This window comes from Pholcus phalangioides, unplaced genomic scaffold (genome assembly GCF_987345545.1).
Source record: "Pholcus phalangioides strain wild (caught in Gottingen) unplaced genomic scaffold, Ppha-v1.0 ptg000041l_1, whole genome shotgun sequence".
In the NCBI taxonomy this organism is placed as follows: Eukaryota; Metazoa; Arthropoda; class Arachnida; order Araneae; family Pholcidae; genus Pholcus; species Pholcus phalangioides.
This window is the reverse complement of record NW_028301627.1, coordinates 122,194-143,196: the sequence shown is the minus strand read 5'-3', so window position 1 is coordinate 143,196 and position 21,003 is coordinate 122,194. Positions and strand designations below refer to the sequence as shown.

At 38.0% G+C, this 21,003-nt stretch overlaps 1 protein-coding gene across 3 annotated transcripts in view; it reads left to right on the top strand.

Moving 5' to 3' along the window:
* Positions 1 to 1,445, top strand: part of LOC149065009 (uncharacterized) — a 95,486-nt gene extending 94,041 nt beyond the window's left edge. The window contains exon 8 of one of the 3 annotated variants that reach the window (XM_089254383.1): positions 258 to 1,445. In XM_089254383.1, the coding sequence (XP_089110509.1) occupies positions 258 to 320 (63 nt within the window). In that variant the 3' untranslated portion in view covers positions 321 to 1,445. The remainder of the gene's footprint in view (positions 1 to 257) is intronic. The other 2 variants (XM_089254385.1, XM_089254384.1) reach the window with 2 other exon arrangements.
* Positions 1,446 to 21,003: the final 19,558 nt, after the last annotated feature.

Sequence of the window (21,003 nt, the reverse complement as noted above, 5' to 3'; positions counted from 1 at the left end):
TAGTGACACTGTTGTTTTCCATATCATTCTTGAGCGCATACCTCAAAATACCTTATGCCGAAATTTCATTCAGTTTCTGTGAATGGTATGATAGTTACGGGCCTATATGTCAGGATAGTCTTTTTATAATCACCCCGTATATATATATATATATATATATATATATATATATATATATAAAATCACTGTTTTTAAATCTTATCAAGCTTTGAGTGAGAATATTCTTTTTTAGTTAATGCCCTGTTGTTCCTTTTCAGAAGAACGACAAAGTTACCAACATTCCACAGAAGACCTCACACACAAGCAACCCATTCCTATAATGTCAAGCACAGAGACGAGTGCAAAATCTCTGAGCACCAAGTGATTCATGTTCAGGCAAAGTTGTTCCAATTTTCTAATCGCCAACATAACGTTGTTGCCAGCCCACCTGTGCTCGCTCAAAAGTGGCTTGTTCGTGTGTTCGTTAATATAAAGTACATGATATATTATATTGTCCATTTCTTTTCAGAACATTTTTTGTTCGTTTTATATAATAAGAATCCGCCATTATACATATACTTCTCGGAAATGTAAAATAGAATATATCATATATATATATTTATGCATATATATATATACAATTAATATATTCCTTTTTTTCACTAAACAATCTCACCGTAGTTCTTTTTTTAGCGAGTTGTTGTAGTTATTGTATATTTGAATTTCATTATAGAAATTTTTTCATTCGTCTTTTCTTTAATCTAGTGTTGTCTACTTCTACATGGACATTTATAAAATGCATTTTATTAGAGTTTCGTTAGTCTTTTTTTTATTTCTTGTTTCTACATTTATATTTTCTTTGATATTTTAGATTGAATCTTGAGGGTGTTCTTTTTTTTAAGGCTAAATGTTATGGTGAAATTCTGTTCATAATTTGTTCTTGATACTGTTGATGAGTTTTAATTGCCTGTTTATATATACAATTATTCCCTGTTTTGATACAGGTTATACCGAGGATGTCTAACCCATGTGTCTAACATTGTGGCCCAATAAGCACTTTCAAACTGACATTGTTTTGATATATTGTTACCACCATTTTGGTAAATTGAAATCTACCATAAAAAAAAAGGAAAATTGGAGCTGTAACTTTTTTTACATTTATAATGGCTTCAAAATTCTCACATCAGCTCTCATTTGCATTTCTAAACAGTTTTTCCCCCAATGAGGCCCAAAATGGGGGATGCACAACCTCCGACCTGCAGATGACATATTGTCCACTAAGGGTTTGCATCCTGCTTGCACATGTTCCCAAAGTATCAGTAATAAAAGGTTGGCCTATATTTCCTTCATAAAAAAAACACTATCGGAATTCATACAAGACATCACAGATTATTGCCAAAAGATTTGTTAAAGGTTGTAAAAATTAATAAAATTTGAAAAATTGTGAATGTGTGCCATTTATAGCCAAAAAAAATTTGTCAAAGGCAAGTAAAGTTGCCAACTATCGTAAAATTGCTGAAAATCAATCATGGGGGAGAGAAATAGAAAGCTACTGAAAGTCGCAATGGATTAAAATGTAGTTCATCAAAAAATTACTTATTAGGCAAATATGGTTGGCAAATAAGCGAGATATATTTATGACTATAATTAATTATGATAATTTTAATCATAATTATGAGTTATGAAAAAAAATCTCAATCCTCAATTTCAGTGTAGGATAAAAATTTTATAAGGCAGTTGAGACAGCCAAAATGATGCCATAAAACATACTGATCATATGGTTACTCTATAGATACCAATTTCAAGCTTGCGATCTTTTCAGACTGAAAAGGTTGCACATCTTTGCCCAAATCCGATTTTGATCTAAATATGTTTTTTCCCTCTTCAAAACACTTTTTTTCCATCTAAATGTGGCCCTAGACTTTTATCTTTAAAATGACTTCAAAATGCTCTCATTAGGATTCATTTCGAAAGTTTTTCCTTCCAACGTGTTCGAAATGCTTTCTCCAAAGATTTTCTAAACAGTTTTCAATATGGCCCAAAAAACCAAAAAGGTTAGACACCCTCGGAGTTGTAACGTCAATTGATATGAATGGAATAAGATGCCACACAATAGTCATGTGGTATTCACGTATAAAATTGAATCAATTTGCAATTTATGTCTGCGCCTAGAATATTCTATTTTATCTTTTTTTTTTGTCTTGGTCAGATGTTTTTTAGCTCAATAATTTATTACCCTGTATAGTGTTGATTTTTAACAAAAATGTATGTGTTACCATTCTTACCTTGTGGAAAATTTTGAATTTTTCTAACTGAAATGCGTTCAAACGTGGAAAATCTATATTTTATGGGTTGAAATATTGTTGAAGGCTTTCATATGTGCTGTGTAGATTCTGGGCTGTTGTCTCATGTTCAAAAAAAGTACTTTTTCCTCCCATTTTACCTGCAGTGATTTTTCAGGGGTATTTTATAAAGATCTTTGTAACTAACAGTGGAGAAGAAAATCACATGTTATGCACATCAGAAAATGTTTGTCCCATTGTACCTTAGGATTAGAATGCTCTTGTTTCAGACATTCTCCTGCAGCACCTCCGAAGATGCCCAACATGACAGTTGCAAGCGAAACATTGCATAATTTTTGCAAACTGTGACCAGAAAGCCCAGATTTTTTTTTTGTTTACTGCATTTCTGTAGGTTGAGATATTCATATTGTTTAATGAAAATTGAGGCTTTTTGCACTCATCATTCAAGAAACAATACATATAGTTTTAAATGTAAAGCCGTCGTAGTCTAGTTTCTTTCAGAAATCTTCTGAACAATGATGGCTTAATATTCCTAAAATTATGTTGTGTTCGTTATAATTCACTGTTAACGACACGTTTGCTTCTCATGAAAAGTGTTTTATATGGCATAGGGTTAGGCAACAGTGTTGTATACAATTTCCAAGTGCTTGTTGAATCTGTTAAAATGCTGCTGATATTGTTGAAAATGTGACTGTCAAGAACGTGTTAATTCCAATCCTTTGTAAGTGCCTTTCTTTTTAATTCGCACATGTATATTTCAAAGGGTGTTACATGAATGGAAGAATAATGTACAGACTTTATTTTTCCGAACTTTTTGCTGGTCAAGTTTCTATTTCATTTTCTATTTTTCTGTAACTTTTTTTGAGTATTTCATTTGCATTCCAGATTTTAGCATTTTGTATAGTTTTAAAAGGAAAAAAATCTATGCAAAGGTTATGACTGGTGTTATATATAGTCTGCGAAACTTCCGAGCTATCAACCCACATGATCTGGGAGAATTATGGTGTTTCCTGTGCTATTGGCAGGGTTTAAGCTAGATAAAAAAATTCCTTTCACAAAAAAGCAAATGGGGAAAAGTCTTAGCAAAATAACTACAATGCTATTGATTGATGGTTGGATATCTACTCGTTTTGTACCTCCTGTATGCATTTTTGCGAAAGTGGCTACTATTACTTTCGCATTCTAAGATTTTCTTTCGCATTTTACGAAAAACGCGACCATAGGTTAAACCCTGGTGATTGGATTGCCACAAGCATGTTCAGATGACTTACATAAGACTTCCTTTGTAGCGAGAAAGAAAGGCGTAATACACCAGTGATTGAGCCAGGGTGCTCCTTATATGTAACATGTCATAGGTCCTGCTGGATTTGTAATAGCTGGTTTTCTAGAGAAATGAATGGATACCCCATTGGAAACAATTTTTTTCAGATCAGTTTTTAAGTTTGCCAAATCAACTTGACACAATTGGGTCATCTTGCAATGTTTTTCTCGTCTGCTACTAAGGCCCTCTCACATTACCTCTGAAAAATCTTTTTGTAGTTTCTGATGGAACATTCTGAAGTAATTTTTATTATTTTTTCAGAAGTAAGGTTTCGGAATAGCGTGGAGCCAGGGGGCCAACTTTACAGATATTGCGGGCCCCCAACCTCATACTGTAGTATTTAGAATTGTAAGATATATACACTATCCAGATGCAGGACTTAATGTCATATACAGTGGCATCTTAATGAGTCCCAATTTATTGAGAATTCTTAATTTTGAAAATTTTCATTAAACATGAATTTTTATTATTTCTAAAATTATTTCTTCCATTGATTCCGAAGGAAAAAATCTTTTCCATATTTTCTTCATTAATTACAAAATTATCATTGACTATGCTAATAATGAACTTTAATCAATTACAGAAATATTTTTCGTTATAATTTTGAAAGCGTCAAGGTTTTTTCAGCATCTCAGCAATTACGTATGCCAACAATTATTGTTGACATACATAATTGCAGAGATGCTGAAAAAACAATTATTGTTGGCATACATAAATGAAGAAATAAAGGGAAATTATTTTCCTTCGCAAAATACACAATCTGTTTCAGATCCAGCTTCTGTAAAAGGACACCTACACACACTACTCTAACGTAATGTGGTCATTAGTAATATAGTGCATTCAGCTTTGTTGTTGTCATTCTCTGACAATTCTCACGAATTGGAATTCACCATGTTATTGACAGGTCAGATTAGTGTGTGGCACCACCTTTAAACATTCCTAGTAATGTATCAAGTGCACAGCATTACTGATGCTGTTGCAGTTCTAAATACCCGTTGAACCAAATGATACTTAGGAAATATTAGCTCATCAGAAACCAACTGGCGATTTTATTTATGTACGGTTGAAATGTGAGTTCCAATACCATAATATGGTTTTTGGTAGAAACACAGTAGCCTGCAGACTTTGTCAAATTCTTTTTAATTATCTTTCTACAGAGGGTCGTGCGTTGAGAGTCATCCTCCTGGCTAGAAGGTGTAGTTTACTGCGTGTGAGAAAATGTTACATATTTATTTGGTGGAAATCTTCACAATATTGAAGGTGGTTGTTATATTTTAAGGGGAAAAGGTGTTATAGCCTACTCAACTTTTTTCTCAATTACTGTAAATCCGAATTTGTGTAAAAACCGTGTAATAGTGTTGTTAAAAATAATTGATTTTAAATTTGCCATTCTTGTTACATCAGCAAACAGTATAATTTTTTTTTCTTTTACTGTAATAGCGCTGAAGAAAAATGTGTTTTTATAATTTTATCTATTATTGATTTTGAATTTCTCATTCATCATATCAGAGCATTAATCTGGTTTTTCTTATACTGTTCTATACTGTATAAAGGCTGAAGAAATACCTATTTTTTAATCTATTTAATTTTCTTGTGCTATCGCTATTCGTCACTCTAGTCTTGAAGATTCCAAGTGATAAATTATACTCTTTGCCAAATACATGTTGTGAATGTTTGGGTTTCGCTGCTTTTATTTATAATTTTTTTAAGAAAGATTTATGTCGTGTCTATCAAATATATATACACAATGTAAAATTATTTGATTTGTAGTGATGGTGAATTTCATGTCAGTAATTTTATTCATGTTTAGTCTGTTTTGTTACCTTTGATATCATTTGTGTTCCTCTCATTTATAATATACTGAACAATAAGACTTTCAACTTCAGATGAATTGGTCATTAACTAAAAATTGAGAACAGTGTTAGTGATGAATAGCTGCAGCATTACAGATTATCTAAATATTATGAAGAAGCAACCTTTCCCCCAATAAACTTGTGTGCAGTTGCGAAAAGGCTGGTTTGGCGCAAGTAAAACCTGTTCTCATGTTGAGAGCGAGGGAGGCAGGTCTATTCCTTCTAGTGGTTGTAGAGTTTGTCTGGAGAGGTAGTGTTCTCCACCGCTTTTCAATTTCAAAAAATTATCAAAGTTTTAAAATGATAAAGGGAAATCATTCTTCCTTCATAATTACCATGCAGAAAGGAATTATCCAATGGGATGTATTTGGATTGAACGAGTGGACATAGACCACCCACAATGTCTTATCCTGGTCACTGCACAATTGTTGTGGATGGCTAAGCTTTTTAACTTGGGGGGGGGGGCACAGTACGGCATCATCATATCTGATATGGTTCAGAGAATGAGATGCTTTTAATGGTCGGTCATTTAAAATATCAGTAACTAGCTATAATACCTGGCACTGCCTGGGTTTTCTTCAATGAGGCTTTTTGGATCGCATGATATCTCCCTCTGTCCAAAAATGTTTAATTAAAGCTGTGCAATTTTCTCGAACTTTTTACGGGCCCATAATTTTTTTTAAATATCCTAACCCACATCAATTTATGCAGTTGAATATCAAAAGACAATACAGACACATTTATTTCAACTTTTTATTTATATCTTCTCAAGCATGAAAATTAATGTTATTGCATGAATATCCAACTCAAAAGTAGGTCCGGCTAATTACTTCATGTTTAATCTCCTGGGCTTCGTATATCTCTAAGCAAACTCAATATTTTGAAAATCGAGAATTCTATAGAATTTAAATTATTGATGTGGCAGAAAACCCCACCAAATTTCCACATTTCTACAGTTAAAATCAGCAATTTTTAACACTGATTTCTATGGGGATCATCCTTTGCTCATTTGATCATTTTCTGCACACAAGGGCTAATTAGACCGGGACCTACAATTTAATGCTGATTCCAAACAGCAGGCTTATTTTTATACTCATCGAGAAGTTGGTGCGCTAAGCCCTCGATGGGGGACTCCCTGCGGTAGCAACTTTTTCTGTGGTCATGTCGCCGTTTCTCATTTTTTGCCTTACCCTTAAAGTGATGCTGATAATGATTATGACATCTATTCAAAAAGTCTCATTACTGGGAGTATTGAAAATGTGGCAAACCATTACGAATGCATAAACTATTATACATATACCTACAGCATTGAAGAAATGACAAACCATTGCAAAGGCATATACACGTCTGAAACATATTGCTAGGGAACCACGGTAAATATTCCAAAAGTGATTGTTGAGGCCCAAAAACCATTGTTGCTCGACAGTTTTTTGCCCTGCTCTGATGAAATATTAAAGTAGCCTATTGTTCAAGTCGGGTCCCATTTAGTATATATGTAAAATTTGGTGGCGATTGATCTAAAATTGTAGATTTGTATAGAGAACATACACACACAGACATACAGAAAATCAATTATATATATAGATTATTAAAACACAGGATGCAATTGGATATAAAAATTATTTCAAAATTCTAAATCCAAAGGGGCCCTTCGAGTTACTTGAGCAGAGGGGAAAATTACTAATTGTTCCAGTTAAGAACATATGTTAGGAATCTGTACTCGTAGTTTTACTCTCTATATATCACGGGAAGAGGAAACACAAAAATTAAGGGGTTTCAGAACAATAAATAAAATCAAGTCATGTGCGATGACAATGAAAAAGGAATGAGTGAATGTTAGAAGCAAGTTCTCTACCTACCCAGCCTGGGGCGACCACGGTGGATGGAGCCTTCATTTCCTACCCAACTCCTGATTGGAAATTGCTGTATGGCGATATATGACCAGAGTTGGTGTGCAGTAAAAAAGTTTAAGCATTTGTGCAAAGCAGATTCTTCAAGGCAAGGTATGAACTGCAACAGTATACGAGCCTGAAAGAGGATGCAGAACAATGTGTGCAACAACAAAGTAATGGTCAAATCCTGTTATAACTAGCTCCAAGAAACTAGAGAAATTATTTCATTGTAATGAAATTTTGTTATAAAGGAATTCCAGGTTTGTTTACATTGTTCCTATGTAAACTTATCTGGGGATTGGAAAAGTTTTCATTAAAACAAGATTTTCGCTATTAATGTATTCGTTAAAACTGGGATTGACTGTATGTGCAGGATGGATAAAAGGCAATGAACATGTGCCGCTGCGGGTGTAGCATAATATATGCTACAGTACTGTGATTCTTGGATCCATGTTAAATAATCGGGCAATAATAGAGAACTACAGCAAGTTTCAAACCAAATCATTTAACACATTATTATTAGCAGAGTTATATTTCAAGTTTCAATTTTTAACATTCAACTTAACTTTGATTTCAACATCAGATAGTTCTTAAATCAAATATAGGAGCGGTCTCACCCAATTCAGCCATAGATCATCGATGAATTCAGCTACACATATTTATATCCACAATGGCGATGACAACAATCAGGCTTCACACATTCAAGAGAGATGAAAGTTCATCTCAGGAACCACGTATGACGAAACGTATTTTGAGAAGAAACATACTAGTTGAGCACACAGGATCGCATCCAATAATCCATCACGATGACGACTAACACATTACACCAAGCTTGGAATATTATGGTCTGCCACCTTTTCTAAGGCTCTCGTATGATTCTAGGTTTCTGGAGCACCCCCTGTTGATCATCCTGTACCTTCAGGAAGTACTTTAAGTTGATTAGAACATATAGCAAAGTAAAAATAAACTGACTAGGAAAACATGACTTATTGACCAACCGGAGTAATAAAACTATGCTTAGCACCAAGGAGTTACATTACGACATACATAGGCGATCGAAACAAGTTGTTAGTGTAAGTTAACTCATTAGATGCATTGAGTCAACTCAAAACGAAGTTGAGAAGAAGAATGCCCCACTTCTGGTTTATCCAGGCCTATTTGTAGTAGTCTAGAACAGGTTTATTCTTGGCACACTGAAAGAACAAGTTCCCTTCTGTGCATCGTGAAAACTATGACGTCAATCTGTTGATTTGCATGTCGCAACACAACAATTATTTCAGGTAGACTGTATTTTTGGTTGTCAACAGTTTAATAATCATGAAGCCGGCCAGACTTTACCCCCGTTATTGGTAAGGCTATTGAGGGTGACATTAAGACAATGAGTTATACATAACCAGCAGAAGTTTGCTGCCCTTTGCTAATTTATTAAGGTATTTAAATACAATTACTTCATTACAATGAATAATCACACATTTTATTAGATATTGTTAGATGAGAGTTGGCATGTTGTGTAGGTTTTCAATGATAGTTCTGTATTGTAGTGCATTGAATGCTCCTCGGATGTCCAGTGATATAAATACTGTTTCTCACTGGGCTTCTCTTTGTCTGTTGATCTCTTCCTTGATTTCCAGGCAGCCTTGCCTAAACCCATACTGCTTGTCACTCTATCAGAGGTTAGTTTCTGTGTGGTAGGTGATGCATTGCATTATTTTCTCCAGGACATTACCTATATTGTGGGAGCAAGGTGGATGGCACTGTACTGCTCGAGTCCTTGTGTGTCTAGAATAAGTATCACCTTTCCAAGCTTGAAGTGCCAGGGGAATATACAAACAAATACAATGCCACAACAGGCAAATTGCCCAATGAGGTGGCTGACTTAAGAACATCATGGATCCCCGAGCTATTTTTTGGGGGCCCTACCTAATACTGCTACACCTCCCCCCCCCCCCCCCCCCGTGGAACCCCCAACGAATCGGTACATGCGGAAGTGTACGTTTAGTAAAACCTGACGTGAAGTTCTTTTTGTTTCTCTAATGCTTGTTATGTGTAGTGCTGCCATCTGCCACCAGTTTTTTTGCTTCTATGAGTGAAGTGTTATGATTGAATGATTTATCGTTGTAGGACTGTTGCTCTCTGTAGCGAGACTTTTTAATGGGGAGATCGGCTCGCATTTGCGCCTTGAAGTTGGGAACCACAGAAAACCAACTTCAGCCAACCACCACTGTGGGGTTCGAACCCGGATCCTCGCATCGCGAGTCCGTCACTATAACCACTTGCCCACCACAGCGGCCAGGTCCAGGCATTTGTTGAACATTGCAAGCATTAGGTGGGGAAAGGATTGATGTATTGTCTTTGGAGTTTGTTATTGATGCTGCCGTGTCCAGGGGCTTTTTTGTCGCTAAGTTTATGATTCTGGATAATTCAGAATGGGTGATTTTGTTTTTTTTTCTCTAATTTTTTGCTTTTATGGATGCGCATACTTTGAAGTTTGGTTCTGGGAGTGTCACCTATGGGGGGGGGGGGGAAAGAAACATCTTCAGTTGTTCTGCTGAGTCCAGGATGAAGTGGTTCTCGCCATCTTCCATGAAGAGCTAGCCAGGGAGGCATTGTTCTTACTGTTGCCTTGTAAGTTGTACCAAAGGTGTCTCAAACTTCCATGCATAATTTCTTTCAGCTGTCCTATTTTGCTTTCTTGACTGCCTTTGTGTACTCTGCCCTATTCCTGCGGAATATTTCCAATATTCTGACCTTGTCCTTTGATTTTTCACATCTCTTTTTATGGGCCCCCAGACTTTTTTTTTTGCATGTTTTCGGGTTCTGGGGTCCACCGTGGTGTCAGGTCTTTCTGTATTTCTTTGTTCACCTTCAAAGTGCCGTCCCCAATGTTTCTGATAGGATTGAAGGTGTTCTCCATGGCTTGCTCGAGGTCTTTGTTGCAAGCTGCTTTAAGTTTCCTGATGAGGTCTTTCGTTGATGGTTTTAATTGATGTAGAAAGTTGTTGATCCATCTCTGGGAATTGGGGTATTTTCTTACGATCTCTGTCTTTGGGCTGTTTTGAATCTGGATGTTGATATACTTGTAGAGACTGGTTTATCTGATGGTCTGTTTGCCTCTATGCAGTGCAGCTTAATGAGTTTGTTTACTAGGGAGTTGTCAGGTCTCTTTTTCTCCTGCCGTGGTTGTACATTGGCTCCCCGCTGTTTAGCAATGTCAAGTTTTCTGCCTGTATAAAGTCGAGCAGTTTGGCTCTTCTAGGTTTTTTTTTGCAGCCGAAGAGAGTTGTTCATTCAGGTCTGCACCAATTATAGCTTTTTTCAGGTTTTTCCCGTCTTCCTGCGTGTAGCTTTTATTTCCTTTGTCTCTTTTAGTCGGTCACATGGAGAGGAGTATGCCGACATGATAATGTGTTCCTGTTGGTTCAGTCCAACTTTAATTGTCACACTGTCATGATTGAAAATGTGGTTTCCTTAATTTGTTTGTTGATTACTAGTATCGCTCCTTTTTTTAGGTTCCGAGATGTTCACTACATCCAGTTACTGGGGATTCCTTTCAGTGACACTTTGTCCACCCATGGCTCTTGCAACAAGATGTCTATGGCTTGTTTTTATGTGTCTTTTTAAACAGCAAATGGCAGCCTCTCTTCTATCAGTCAAATTGTAGAATTCTTGTTGGTTTTTGATTGGTGGTTCATGTTAAAGGTGGATTGTTCTTCTGGTCTTCAGAAATGGTGGGTTATGGAGGTTACGGTGAGGTGGAATTTCAGTTTGAAATTCATGGATATTTCATTTTGGTTCTGGGTGAATGCTGCATTTATGCACACTATAGTGATTCCCTCCTCTGAAATCTTTGTGTTCTGGATATATTTGTCTAGGACAGCGTATGACATCTGTTCGACCAGGTCCCCCTTGGTTCTGTGCCTGTTGGATCCATCTGTGAACACCCTGTGGGTTGGGTGATTCGAAGTGCTGATGACTGCTTGTGAAAACGTTTTTTTTTTGGGGTTGACTGGGCTCAGGATAACTCAAGCTCTTTCGGAGGCTATGCCGTAGCTGCGGTTGCTTTTCCTACTTTTAACGTTATAGGGGGGGGGGGTCTAGTGCCTGGCACATCTTGGAGTCCTGTTGTCTCCTCGTTTTTATGTGTCTGTTCTTTACTCTTGTTGCCTATAGTGGCCAGCTTCAGATTTTCTCCATCTTGAGATGTTTCCCTGCTGCCATTTGCCCCCATAGTTCTGCTTCCAGGATGTCCCTCCTTGGTCGGTTGTTCTGGAATTGGTTTTGGTTCTGATCTTGGCATTCCCCCCTCCATTGCTCTTTGCTGTGGTTTGTTCTGTTCCGGTTGAGATTTCTACTGAATCCTCTCGGTTGCTTGAGGATATGATTTGTGGAAGTCCTTTGTTTTTCTTCTGAACTGTCTGCCATCCTTCCTCCCTCGTCCCATCAGTAATTGTTTGTTCTACCCTATTGGATCCATCTGAAGTGGTGATAGTCATCCAGATGGGAAAGTCTTGTTTGCTCTTTCCAGTTTGGGCCAGCCAGTTGACCCTTGTACGGCTTCTCTTCCCTTTGACTAATCTGTGGGGGAGGTTCCTTGACCTTGTTATGTTTTTAATCTGTAGCTCTGCTTTTCCTCCCTCTCAGATTCCAGCCGATCTGTCCTCTCTGTCGTTTGGACATTGAGGGTGCTTGTTCGATCGTGAAGAGCGTGTCCTTAAAGGCTGCTTCATTTACTTTGTGGCGATGACTCTGTTTAGTCTCAGTTTGGCAACCGTTCTGATCTCTTTTAGGGTTGGTTTAGCCCATAAAAGTTTGTCCTCTCTGCAGCGTTTCTTAGTTAGCACGTCGTGTATTTCACCATCCATATATGATCCATTTATCATCATTTGGCGTCCCATAAGGGAAAAGCCTAGGCAAATTTTGCCCATTGCTCTAACACCAAGTGGTTTAACATGAGTTGTGGGTCATGTGAGAATGAAGAGAAACATTATTCTGTGGAAATTCCCAGAGTTTGGTGGCTGTTCCGGGTACAAAAGTTATGGTATCTGTTACCACATTATATTGAATCTCTGTATATGGGAGATTATGGAAAACCGCAACCGGTAAAGCCGTATCAGAAAATTTGAGGCTGCTCCTGTCTAAGGTGCCCTTTTAGAAAAGGAGCAGAGAAGGTCTCAGAGATATGGCTTAGAACTCAACATGAAGTTATTAAATAGTAATGCATGAAAGCTCAAGTTAAAGCAGAATTGAAACTCACCATGAATTTAGGTGTTTAGTGTAATTGTGAAAATTTACCAGGTTGTAAATGCTGGAAGCATTAACAACTTCCACTCTCGCTTCCACCTCTCCTCCTGGTGCAGGGGTTAGATGCTTTGGGGATTGGCATCCAGCGTTCTTTTCTTTTTCCTTTGTTTTCCAAATTCATGATCTGTTTGTAGAGAGAATGTGCGCACAGTATCCCTGGGTTTTCTCAGAGGGAGATTTCCTAGAGCTAACCCCAGATTCCTTCATGCAGCAGTGGCCTCGGGAGAGCCTCCCACATCGTCGAGCATTACCCCACCCAGGTGCCACCTGGAAATACAGGATGAGCGGGATTATGCACCAGTTGATAAAGCAGCCTCCCTGTTGGCTAGACAGGGTTCGGGCCCCTGTACTACCTTGCGGCCCAGGAAACGCTAAACCCAGTTTTTCACCTGTACCCTCTACTGCAGACATCCTCTGAGACCCCATTCCATCCCCCACAGAGTTCCTCCAGTTCTTCTGATCGCACAAGGAAAAAGCTACCACTTTCTTCGTTCGAGTCTCGTTGCTTTAGCATACAAGATTCCTGGGGGCCCGACGTGGAGGTGAAGTTAAATGGCTTTGACTGAGCAGGGCCCACCGGACTTCATCGAAATTACCCGCACCAGTCGAGGACTGGGTTTAGGGCCAATATCAATTCCATCAGGGTTTTTGACTCAACATTGTCAAGAAATCCCTGCTAGCCTTCTGCCCCCCATCCATTTAACAACCTATCCACCAAGATTAGTCTTTCAGCCTAGCCGTTCGAATGAAGTGTAGTGAAAGACTTTAAAGACTTGCCTGTTCTGCCTGTGTTGTCCCAATGAAGTGATATAAGGACATTAAAACTGTGAGTACAGATTACTAACTACCATGTTTTTAATGACTGAAGCTATTTGTAATTTTTCCTCTTATATGTTCAATTTACAATTTGCCTTCTTTTACTAAACATAACTCGTGGGGGGGGGGGGGTGCTTCAATTCAGAATTTAAGAATTTTTATTTCTGTTGCATCCTGTATTTTAACATTTTCATTTGTTATTATTGCCATTTTAAATGACCATCCTTTAAAAGCATCTTATACTCTGAGCAATATTCAATAATTTTTTAGAGTACTATATTTGTTTTCCCCCATATGATCACACTGTACTTTACCCCCCTAATTGGGAGGCTTAACTTTCCACAATCGCTGAGTTGCCCAAAACTGGTTTTAGAGGGGTGACCAAACCTCAAAACTGGTTTTTCCACAGGTTGAAGGTGTGTTGTGGTTGTGAATCTGGCTTTAGAACCTGTGCATGGTTTCATACTTCTGGGGACAACCCTGTTGTAGAATAGACAAATTTGCCTCTTAAGTCTTTATCGATGGTTTTGATCGTATTTAAACCTTTGTGATGATTGTATTCAATAAGATTTCAAAAGGATGAAGGGTTTTGAATGACTGGGGATAAAAGGAAAAATGATTGAATGAAAACGCCATGCATAGAGAAATTTTTCAAGTTCAAAATGTTCTGTCTGCATCAGTGGTAGATATCTTATGTAGAGTTTGTTTGATCTTTTCTTTGCTCTCTCTGTTGAGAATTATCGTTATCTTTCCTTTCAGTAACCTCGGGACAACCATAAAAATTCAATAAGTTCTGAGCACGCTATTTAAGAATTTTTTGTATTTTGATTTAAAATATTTTTCTATTTGGAAATTGATTATCCTAATACGAGCTGGAATCTCAAGTTTGAAATGAAGGACAATCTTTAATTTCTTGAGGCACTTTTTTTTTAATTTATAGTATGTTTTAATCACGCTCATTTTCACTGATTACATTCCATGTGTGTTTTTTACACGCGCCTTAATGCACAATTATGTTCCTCTTCATCTCTGTAAAAATGTAATTTTTTCCCTCTTGTTGTGAACAAACAAAACTATCGCTGCCTTTTTCATGTATGAAGGTCATTTTTCTATACTGAATATTATACATACATATATTTAAAGACTGTGTTGTAGTATTTTAAAATCTATTTCTGTACTTCTACAAGTTGTCAAATGTATTAAAAAAAACAAAATTCTATTTCATCTGCTGTGTGTAACAAGTTTTTTTTTTCAAATGTGTTATGTTCAAAATCTGCTAAGAATTCATTTTATTTCTGTTTACTTAATTCTCTCATAAACAGGAACTTCAAATGAGGTCTCAAGTATTTTCTATAATTTTGTTAGACTTATTCTAAGAGAATTTCTCCAGGAAAGAGTTTCTTCTGTTTTTCTACCAAAAAAATAGTTTTGCACTTGAAACAAATTTTTACCATAGTACCAAATCATGTCTCATTTGGGCGAGGAAAAGAATCGTATTCAAGTTTGCTGAGGCCTCTCCCTTCCGCTTTAATTCTTGACTTCACCCATATGCTTCACATCATGTGCGAATTCGCTCACTATCCCAACCAACTATACCCTGATTGAGCATATCGAGAAAAAGGGACCGGGGTCATTTCCGTGAAGGACCCCACTTTTAACACCTGTCCAATCAGAAATTTCCCATTCACAATAGCTCGCTGTGACTTATCTCACAACTATGGGAGCAACTTGAATTTGATAGAATCCATCTCATGTAAAAAACTTCAAGAGTTTGCCATGTTGGACCCGATCAAATACCTTTTGGAAATAAAGATAAAAAATGTCAATGTATTTGCCTTTTCCCAAAGCCTTAGTCACGTGATCGTAAAAGCAAAGGAGGATGGTTACACAGGATTTCCCAAACCCATGCTGGTTTTCTGACATCACACGTTATTCTCATATATACACTTCGCTAATTGCCTTTTGATAATTTCCAAAATTTTCGAGAGCTCATCAAACTCACTGGACGATAATTCAACGAGGTTTCTGTACTGCTCTTTTTAAATATTTGCAGACCTGCCAACTCCCGATTTTTCATCCTTCCTCCCGCTCTCCGGATTTGTTAAAATTTCTCCGGATTTTGGCAGAAAATTAGATTTTACGCGAGCTTTCACGTTGTTGTGGCGTCAATAATTACCGTCGTCATTTCCATCGAGCAGCCGTAAAAATGTCTGTGACCGCATTTAAGCAACTGGCAAAGACGCGACTTTGTTTTCTTAGCATTTATGGGCAATCATTAATCAGGGGCATGACCTTGGTTGCCAAAATTCCTGTATAATCGTTATTGTATTCCATTAACAGCCGCGCGGTAAACACGTTTTTTCGTCCGCAGCTTTGTAATTTGAATTTTTTTAAATCGTTTCTTCCGATTAAACATCTTCAGAAAGCAAATATTTTGCTAAATATAAAGCTTGTAAGAATTCATATACCCAAGATTATCAATCACTGATAGCATCCACAAAAGGAAAAACATACTTTATGAACAGTATGCAGATGTGATTTCTCTATTCTGCATGGAAAGACTGGCATGGAATTATGTTATTCTCAGGGGCAATGTAGAACCTGCCTTGGGGGAGGGGAGAGAGAATGTAACTTTTTCTTAATTTATATACATATAAAAAAAAAAAATTTCGGAATCTCTGGATTTCAAAAGTTGGCACGTCTGTATTTGGAACAACATTAACAAGCTTCCAATTCCCTGGGACAATAACCTCGGCAACACTACTCCTGTTAATCTGTACAACTGACTTACACAATTCATTAGCACATTCTGTAAGGACCCTAGGAAAAATATCACTTGGTCCTGTTGCTTTGCACCTACATTTTTTAGAAATTTTAGGACCACCACTCATGAGACACTGGTACTTTAAATATCTCCTTCACTATTAAAGACTGATGCAAAAAAGTCGTTGAAAGCACTATACATGCCTAAATTGCCATCTTGCTCTAGACCCTTCTATCGAGAAAGGGCCAACTGGCCACTTACTTCCAATATTGACATACTTGAAAAATGATTTTGGGTCAGAACCAGTATTATCTGCCAACCTAGATTCAACTTCCTTTTTACTATCTCTTGGTTTTTTTTTCAACGCTCTTTATTTTCCAATAAATAATGACAGGTCACCTCTTCCACTTTTGTATTCTCTTAATGCCATTCTATTTTCAAGATAAAGATTATGCCCGTTATTCATGAATCAAAAGGGGCTGCATTGAACAAATCTGCTTTTTATGAACAACGGGGGGAATGACATGCATAGCAAGAGTTTTGTTCTAAATTCTTCCCACTGACTTACCATGCCCCCTGATACCAATGGGTATTTGAAAATTAACCCTTAACCGTTCCCTCAGAAGTTTCCTTGTTTTTGAAGAACCAAATTAATGATTCTTTTATTGGTCTGTTTATTTGAAATGCTAACAACCTGATCGTCACTAAAAGCAAAGTTATCTCCAACTACCTACCCTCTTGTGTTTACACATGTACAAAATTTCTTCACAAAGCTTTTATTTTTTTTTTCGGATCCTTGCTAATTGATCCATATGTGCACATGGCCATCTAGTAATTGACATACAACTTTTAACCACATATGCTTGGAGATCCATCCTAGGTGGACCGGCCATATTCCCCCAGAGAGAAATACAATAAATTGGGAATGCAAATGCATTAAATTGCCAGTTGCTTCCAAAAATGATGTGAAACATAATTAAATACATGCACACAATATATTTCCTGGATATTATGCAGAGGAACACTCTGAAAGAAAAGTAATCTGGTTTCGACTGGGGCTCAAACCATCACCTCCTAGAGATAGGCCGCCTCCGCACGCTGCTTGTGACGTCAGTAAGTCCATTTTCTCTAAGAATATATTCGGGGGAAAAATTCCCTGCTCATGCCAGTATCATCGTTGTGCGGAAAAGAAATGATCGGGCTTAGAATTGGCGATTTCTATGCCCCACATCCAATCACTATACGATATTTCTGAGCCAATAAAAAATATTCTACGCCAAAATAAGAGGAAACTAAATAGGACGCTGTTTCAAACTTTCTAGGTAGTCTGAATGACGTTTATGGCAACCCGTGCGTAGGCCTTCTATCTCTAGGAAGTGCTGCTCTAACGCAGGTCCTCTTGCATACTGGGCAAGCATGATACCTTCTACACAGCTGGAGACACGACCCCTATATTCCTTATTTCGCTGTGGCGTGAGGTGATAAAGTATAGGAATTGGTAGCCCCCAAGTGGGACGGTAGAGTTAGATGGCTTTTTTTCAGTCCAAGCTGTCAAGGAAACATTCTTTTCCTTGACATCTCGGGCTAAGGAAAAAAAAAATGCTATCTTTACCGTCCCACCAGGGTCTCTACTTCAGCACCTCATGCCACAGTGCGTGAAATAAGAAAGGTAAGGGTCGTTTCCAGTGGTGCTGATGGTAGCATGCTTGCCCGGTATGCAAGAGGGCTTGAGTTTGAATCCTGGTGAAGACTAAATAATTTTTCTTTCAGAGTTCACCTCTCTCGGCATAATACCCTGAAAGTATGTTTTCTTGACATCTTGGGCTGAGAAAAAAGCTGTCTGTCTATAAGTAATGTTGCCAACTATTTCTAAAATTGCTGAAAATTCTGCAATGTAATACAAAACCGTTTTAAATGACAAATACTGTCATCTCACTTTAATGTCGGTGCAAGGAAAAAAAGACGCATAAGAGATGTATAAGTTAATTAATAGATATAGCACAATATAATTCTATGATTTTCCACACTCCCGGTCAAAGATAAGAGAGATCTGTATGCGAAATTAATATTCATATTTCAGCCACCTCGTTGGGCGTTTTGTCTGTTGTGTATATTTGCGTTCATGGGAAATCGCCAAAGGTGAGCCAACTATTACTAAAACACTGGAAATTAGCATCACGAGAAGCGTAATACTATTAAATAATTGTGAATTAATTCCACGAAAATAAAACGTTCAAAACACGACAAATACGCGAAATGAATTACAGACAGAAATGGACCTGAAAGTCGGGGGAGTATAATTCATACACCCCATATATCCGTGTATGAGATGAATATTCTTGCCGCGTAATAAAATTATTTTTCCAACTCATAAATTATAATTTTTGATTTTTAAAAGTTCTCCATTCAAAAGGGGTCTATTTTAACATAAATAAAGTGTCCGCAAAAATTAAGCGAAAATACGCAACGCATGATCAGCTGTACAAGACGATCAAAAATGAGGGCGGTCATTCAAGTATTACGTCAGCATCAATGGGAGGTTTTTGGAGATTGCTGAATTTTTATGGGGGAGAGGGGTTTGCATGATGCTTACGTCATTAAAAACACAGTTTAGGGGCCGTTCAAGTATTACGTAAGCAAATAATTTTTAGCCATTTTTGAACCCCCACCCCCCCCCGTCAGCAAAATTTCGTCACCAGCTCTGCCCCTCTGAAACCTAACGCATATTGGTGGGATCAGAGACGTACACGATGGGGTGGGGGCATAGGGGGGGGGGGGGTTCTCTCGTGCCCCCTTTCCACGATCAAAATCTCTTTTTTTTTTTAAATTGAAATTTCGGAAGAAAATACCTTTACGTGTTATTACAATAAATTTCTGTTAATTTCGATGTTATTTGAAGGCTATGAACTCAAAATTTATCTTTAATAAATTCATCGCGACCCACCCTCTAAGCCATATATGGTGAATCGCGGAAAGGCCTTTGGCCCACGGACCAAATATGGCACTAGGGGTTATCTGATGCGGCCTGACCTCCTCAAACCTAATTTTGTAAACATGAACTAAACGGCACATTTACAGATCGCTTAAGTGTCCCGTGGCATATTTTCAGATCACTTAAATGATCCGAGACACACTTCCAGAACACTTAAGCGATCCGTGACACATTTAGAGATCCCTTGAGTGACATGTGACGTAGTTTTAGAGCACGTAAGTGGCCTCCAGTGTGGTGCTACATCTCAAATTACCCGCGCCACATGCTCAGATTATTTAAGTGATGCGTGGCACATTTCCAGATCACTTGGATCCGCGAAACATTTAGAGATCACTAAAGTGGCTCTGCAGGGCACTTATCAATAGGAGGGATGTTACTTCAATTACCCACAAACTATTGGCGCACCGAGTAAGATGAAATTAAAAGTATTTCATATTTTCATAAAAGGTGGCTGATGACGTACGCATTATCCAAATTGCCCCTTGTCATCAAAAGTCAGCAAATCGGAACCCCCCCCCCCCATCGATGATGACGTAATACTTGAACGGCCCCTTATGAAAATGTGAAATAATTTTAATTGAATCTTGCTGGGTGTATCAAAAATGAGAAAAACCTTTCACTAGTTTGTCGGCACCTGAACTAACATTCAGCCAGTTTAGTGGTCTTCAAATGTTCCGCGGATCCTTTAAGTGATCTGGAAATGTGCCGCGCGTCACTCAAGTGATTCGTAAGTATGCCGTGGATCACTTAAGTAATCTGGGAATGTGCTGAAGTTTACTTGAATGCACTGGAAGCCAGAGCAGCAACTAGGAGGATCAGGCAGGTCGGAACCAGAAGGGCTGCCGAATTCACCCTTTAACTGCTTCTACATGAAAGGGGTGCTGAAATTCCGGCTTGCCCCGGGTGAAAAAGTATCTAGTTGCGGCTCTGCTGGAAGCAGCCGCTTAAGTGCACTAAAACTCTGCCACGTGTCACTCGGGATCTCTAAAAGTGCCACGGATCATTTGAGTGTTCTGGAACTATGATGTCACGGGTGGTGATCTGTGATTGTGCAGCTTGATTCATTTTTATAAAAGTAAGTTTGAGGTGGCGGGCCACATTTGGTCCGCGGGCCATGGGTTTGGCATATATAAATATGCTATTTAGATGATGGGTCCCAATGAATTTCTCAAAAAGAAATTTTGAGAGTTCTTTTCCTTCAAATAGCATTGAAGTTTAAAAAAATTCATTACAATAACATATGAAAGTATTTTCTTCAGAAATTTTAATTAAACAATTTTTTTTGCATTGAAAAGTTTTTTTTTATCGTTTGAGGGGGGCGCAAGCTTAGACAAGAAAAAAAACTTGTATGTATCCTCAATTGGCACAAGCTCCTCCAAATACGTCTCTGATCCCAATACGCGTTATTAGGAGGTACGGGCAGAGCTGACGAAATTTTGCTGACGGGGGAAGGATGCATTGGCGTACGCAAATGGGGGAAGGTCCCCGCCCCTGAGCCAAGATTACAGTGTTATTTTGCAGGAAAAAACCAGAAAAACCCCTCCCTCGAGAAATTCTGCGTAAGCCTATAGAAGGAGTTTTTCTCACTTTTGCTGAGGGAGGAGGGTTGGGGGTCAAAAAGGCTAAGACTTATACTGATATATGACCACATGCGTGGCCCCCACATCCTAAAGCAGGGCCCCTAGATTAGGATCTTTTGCGGGCCCTCCCTCCGACCACACTTTCATGGGCCCCTTTATTATGAATTTATAGCGTGAAAAAGCAAAAAAATGGTGAAAATCG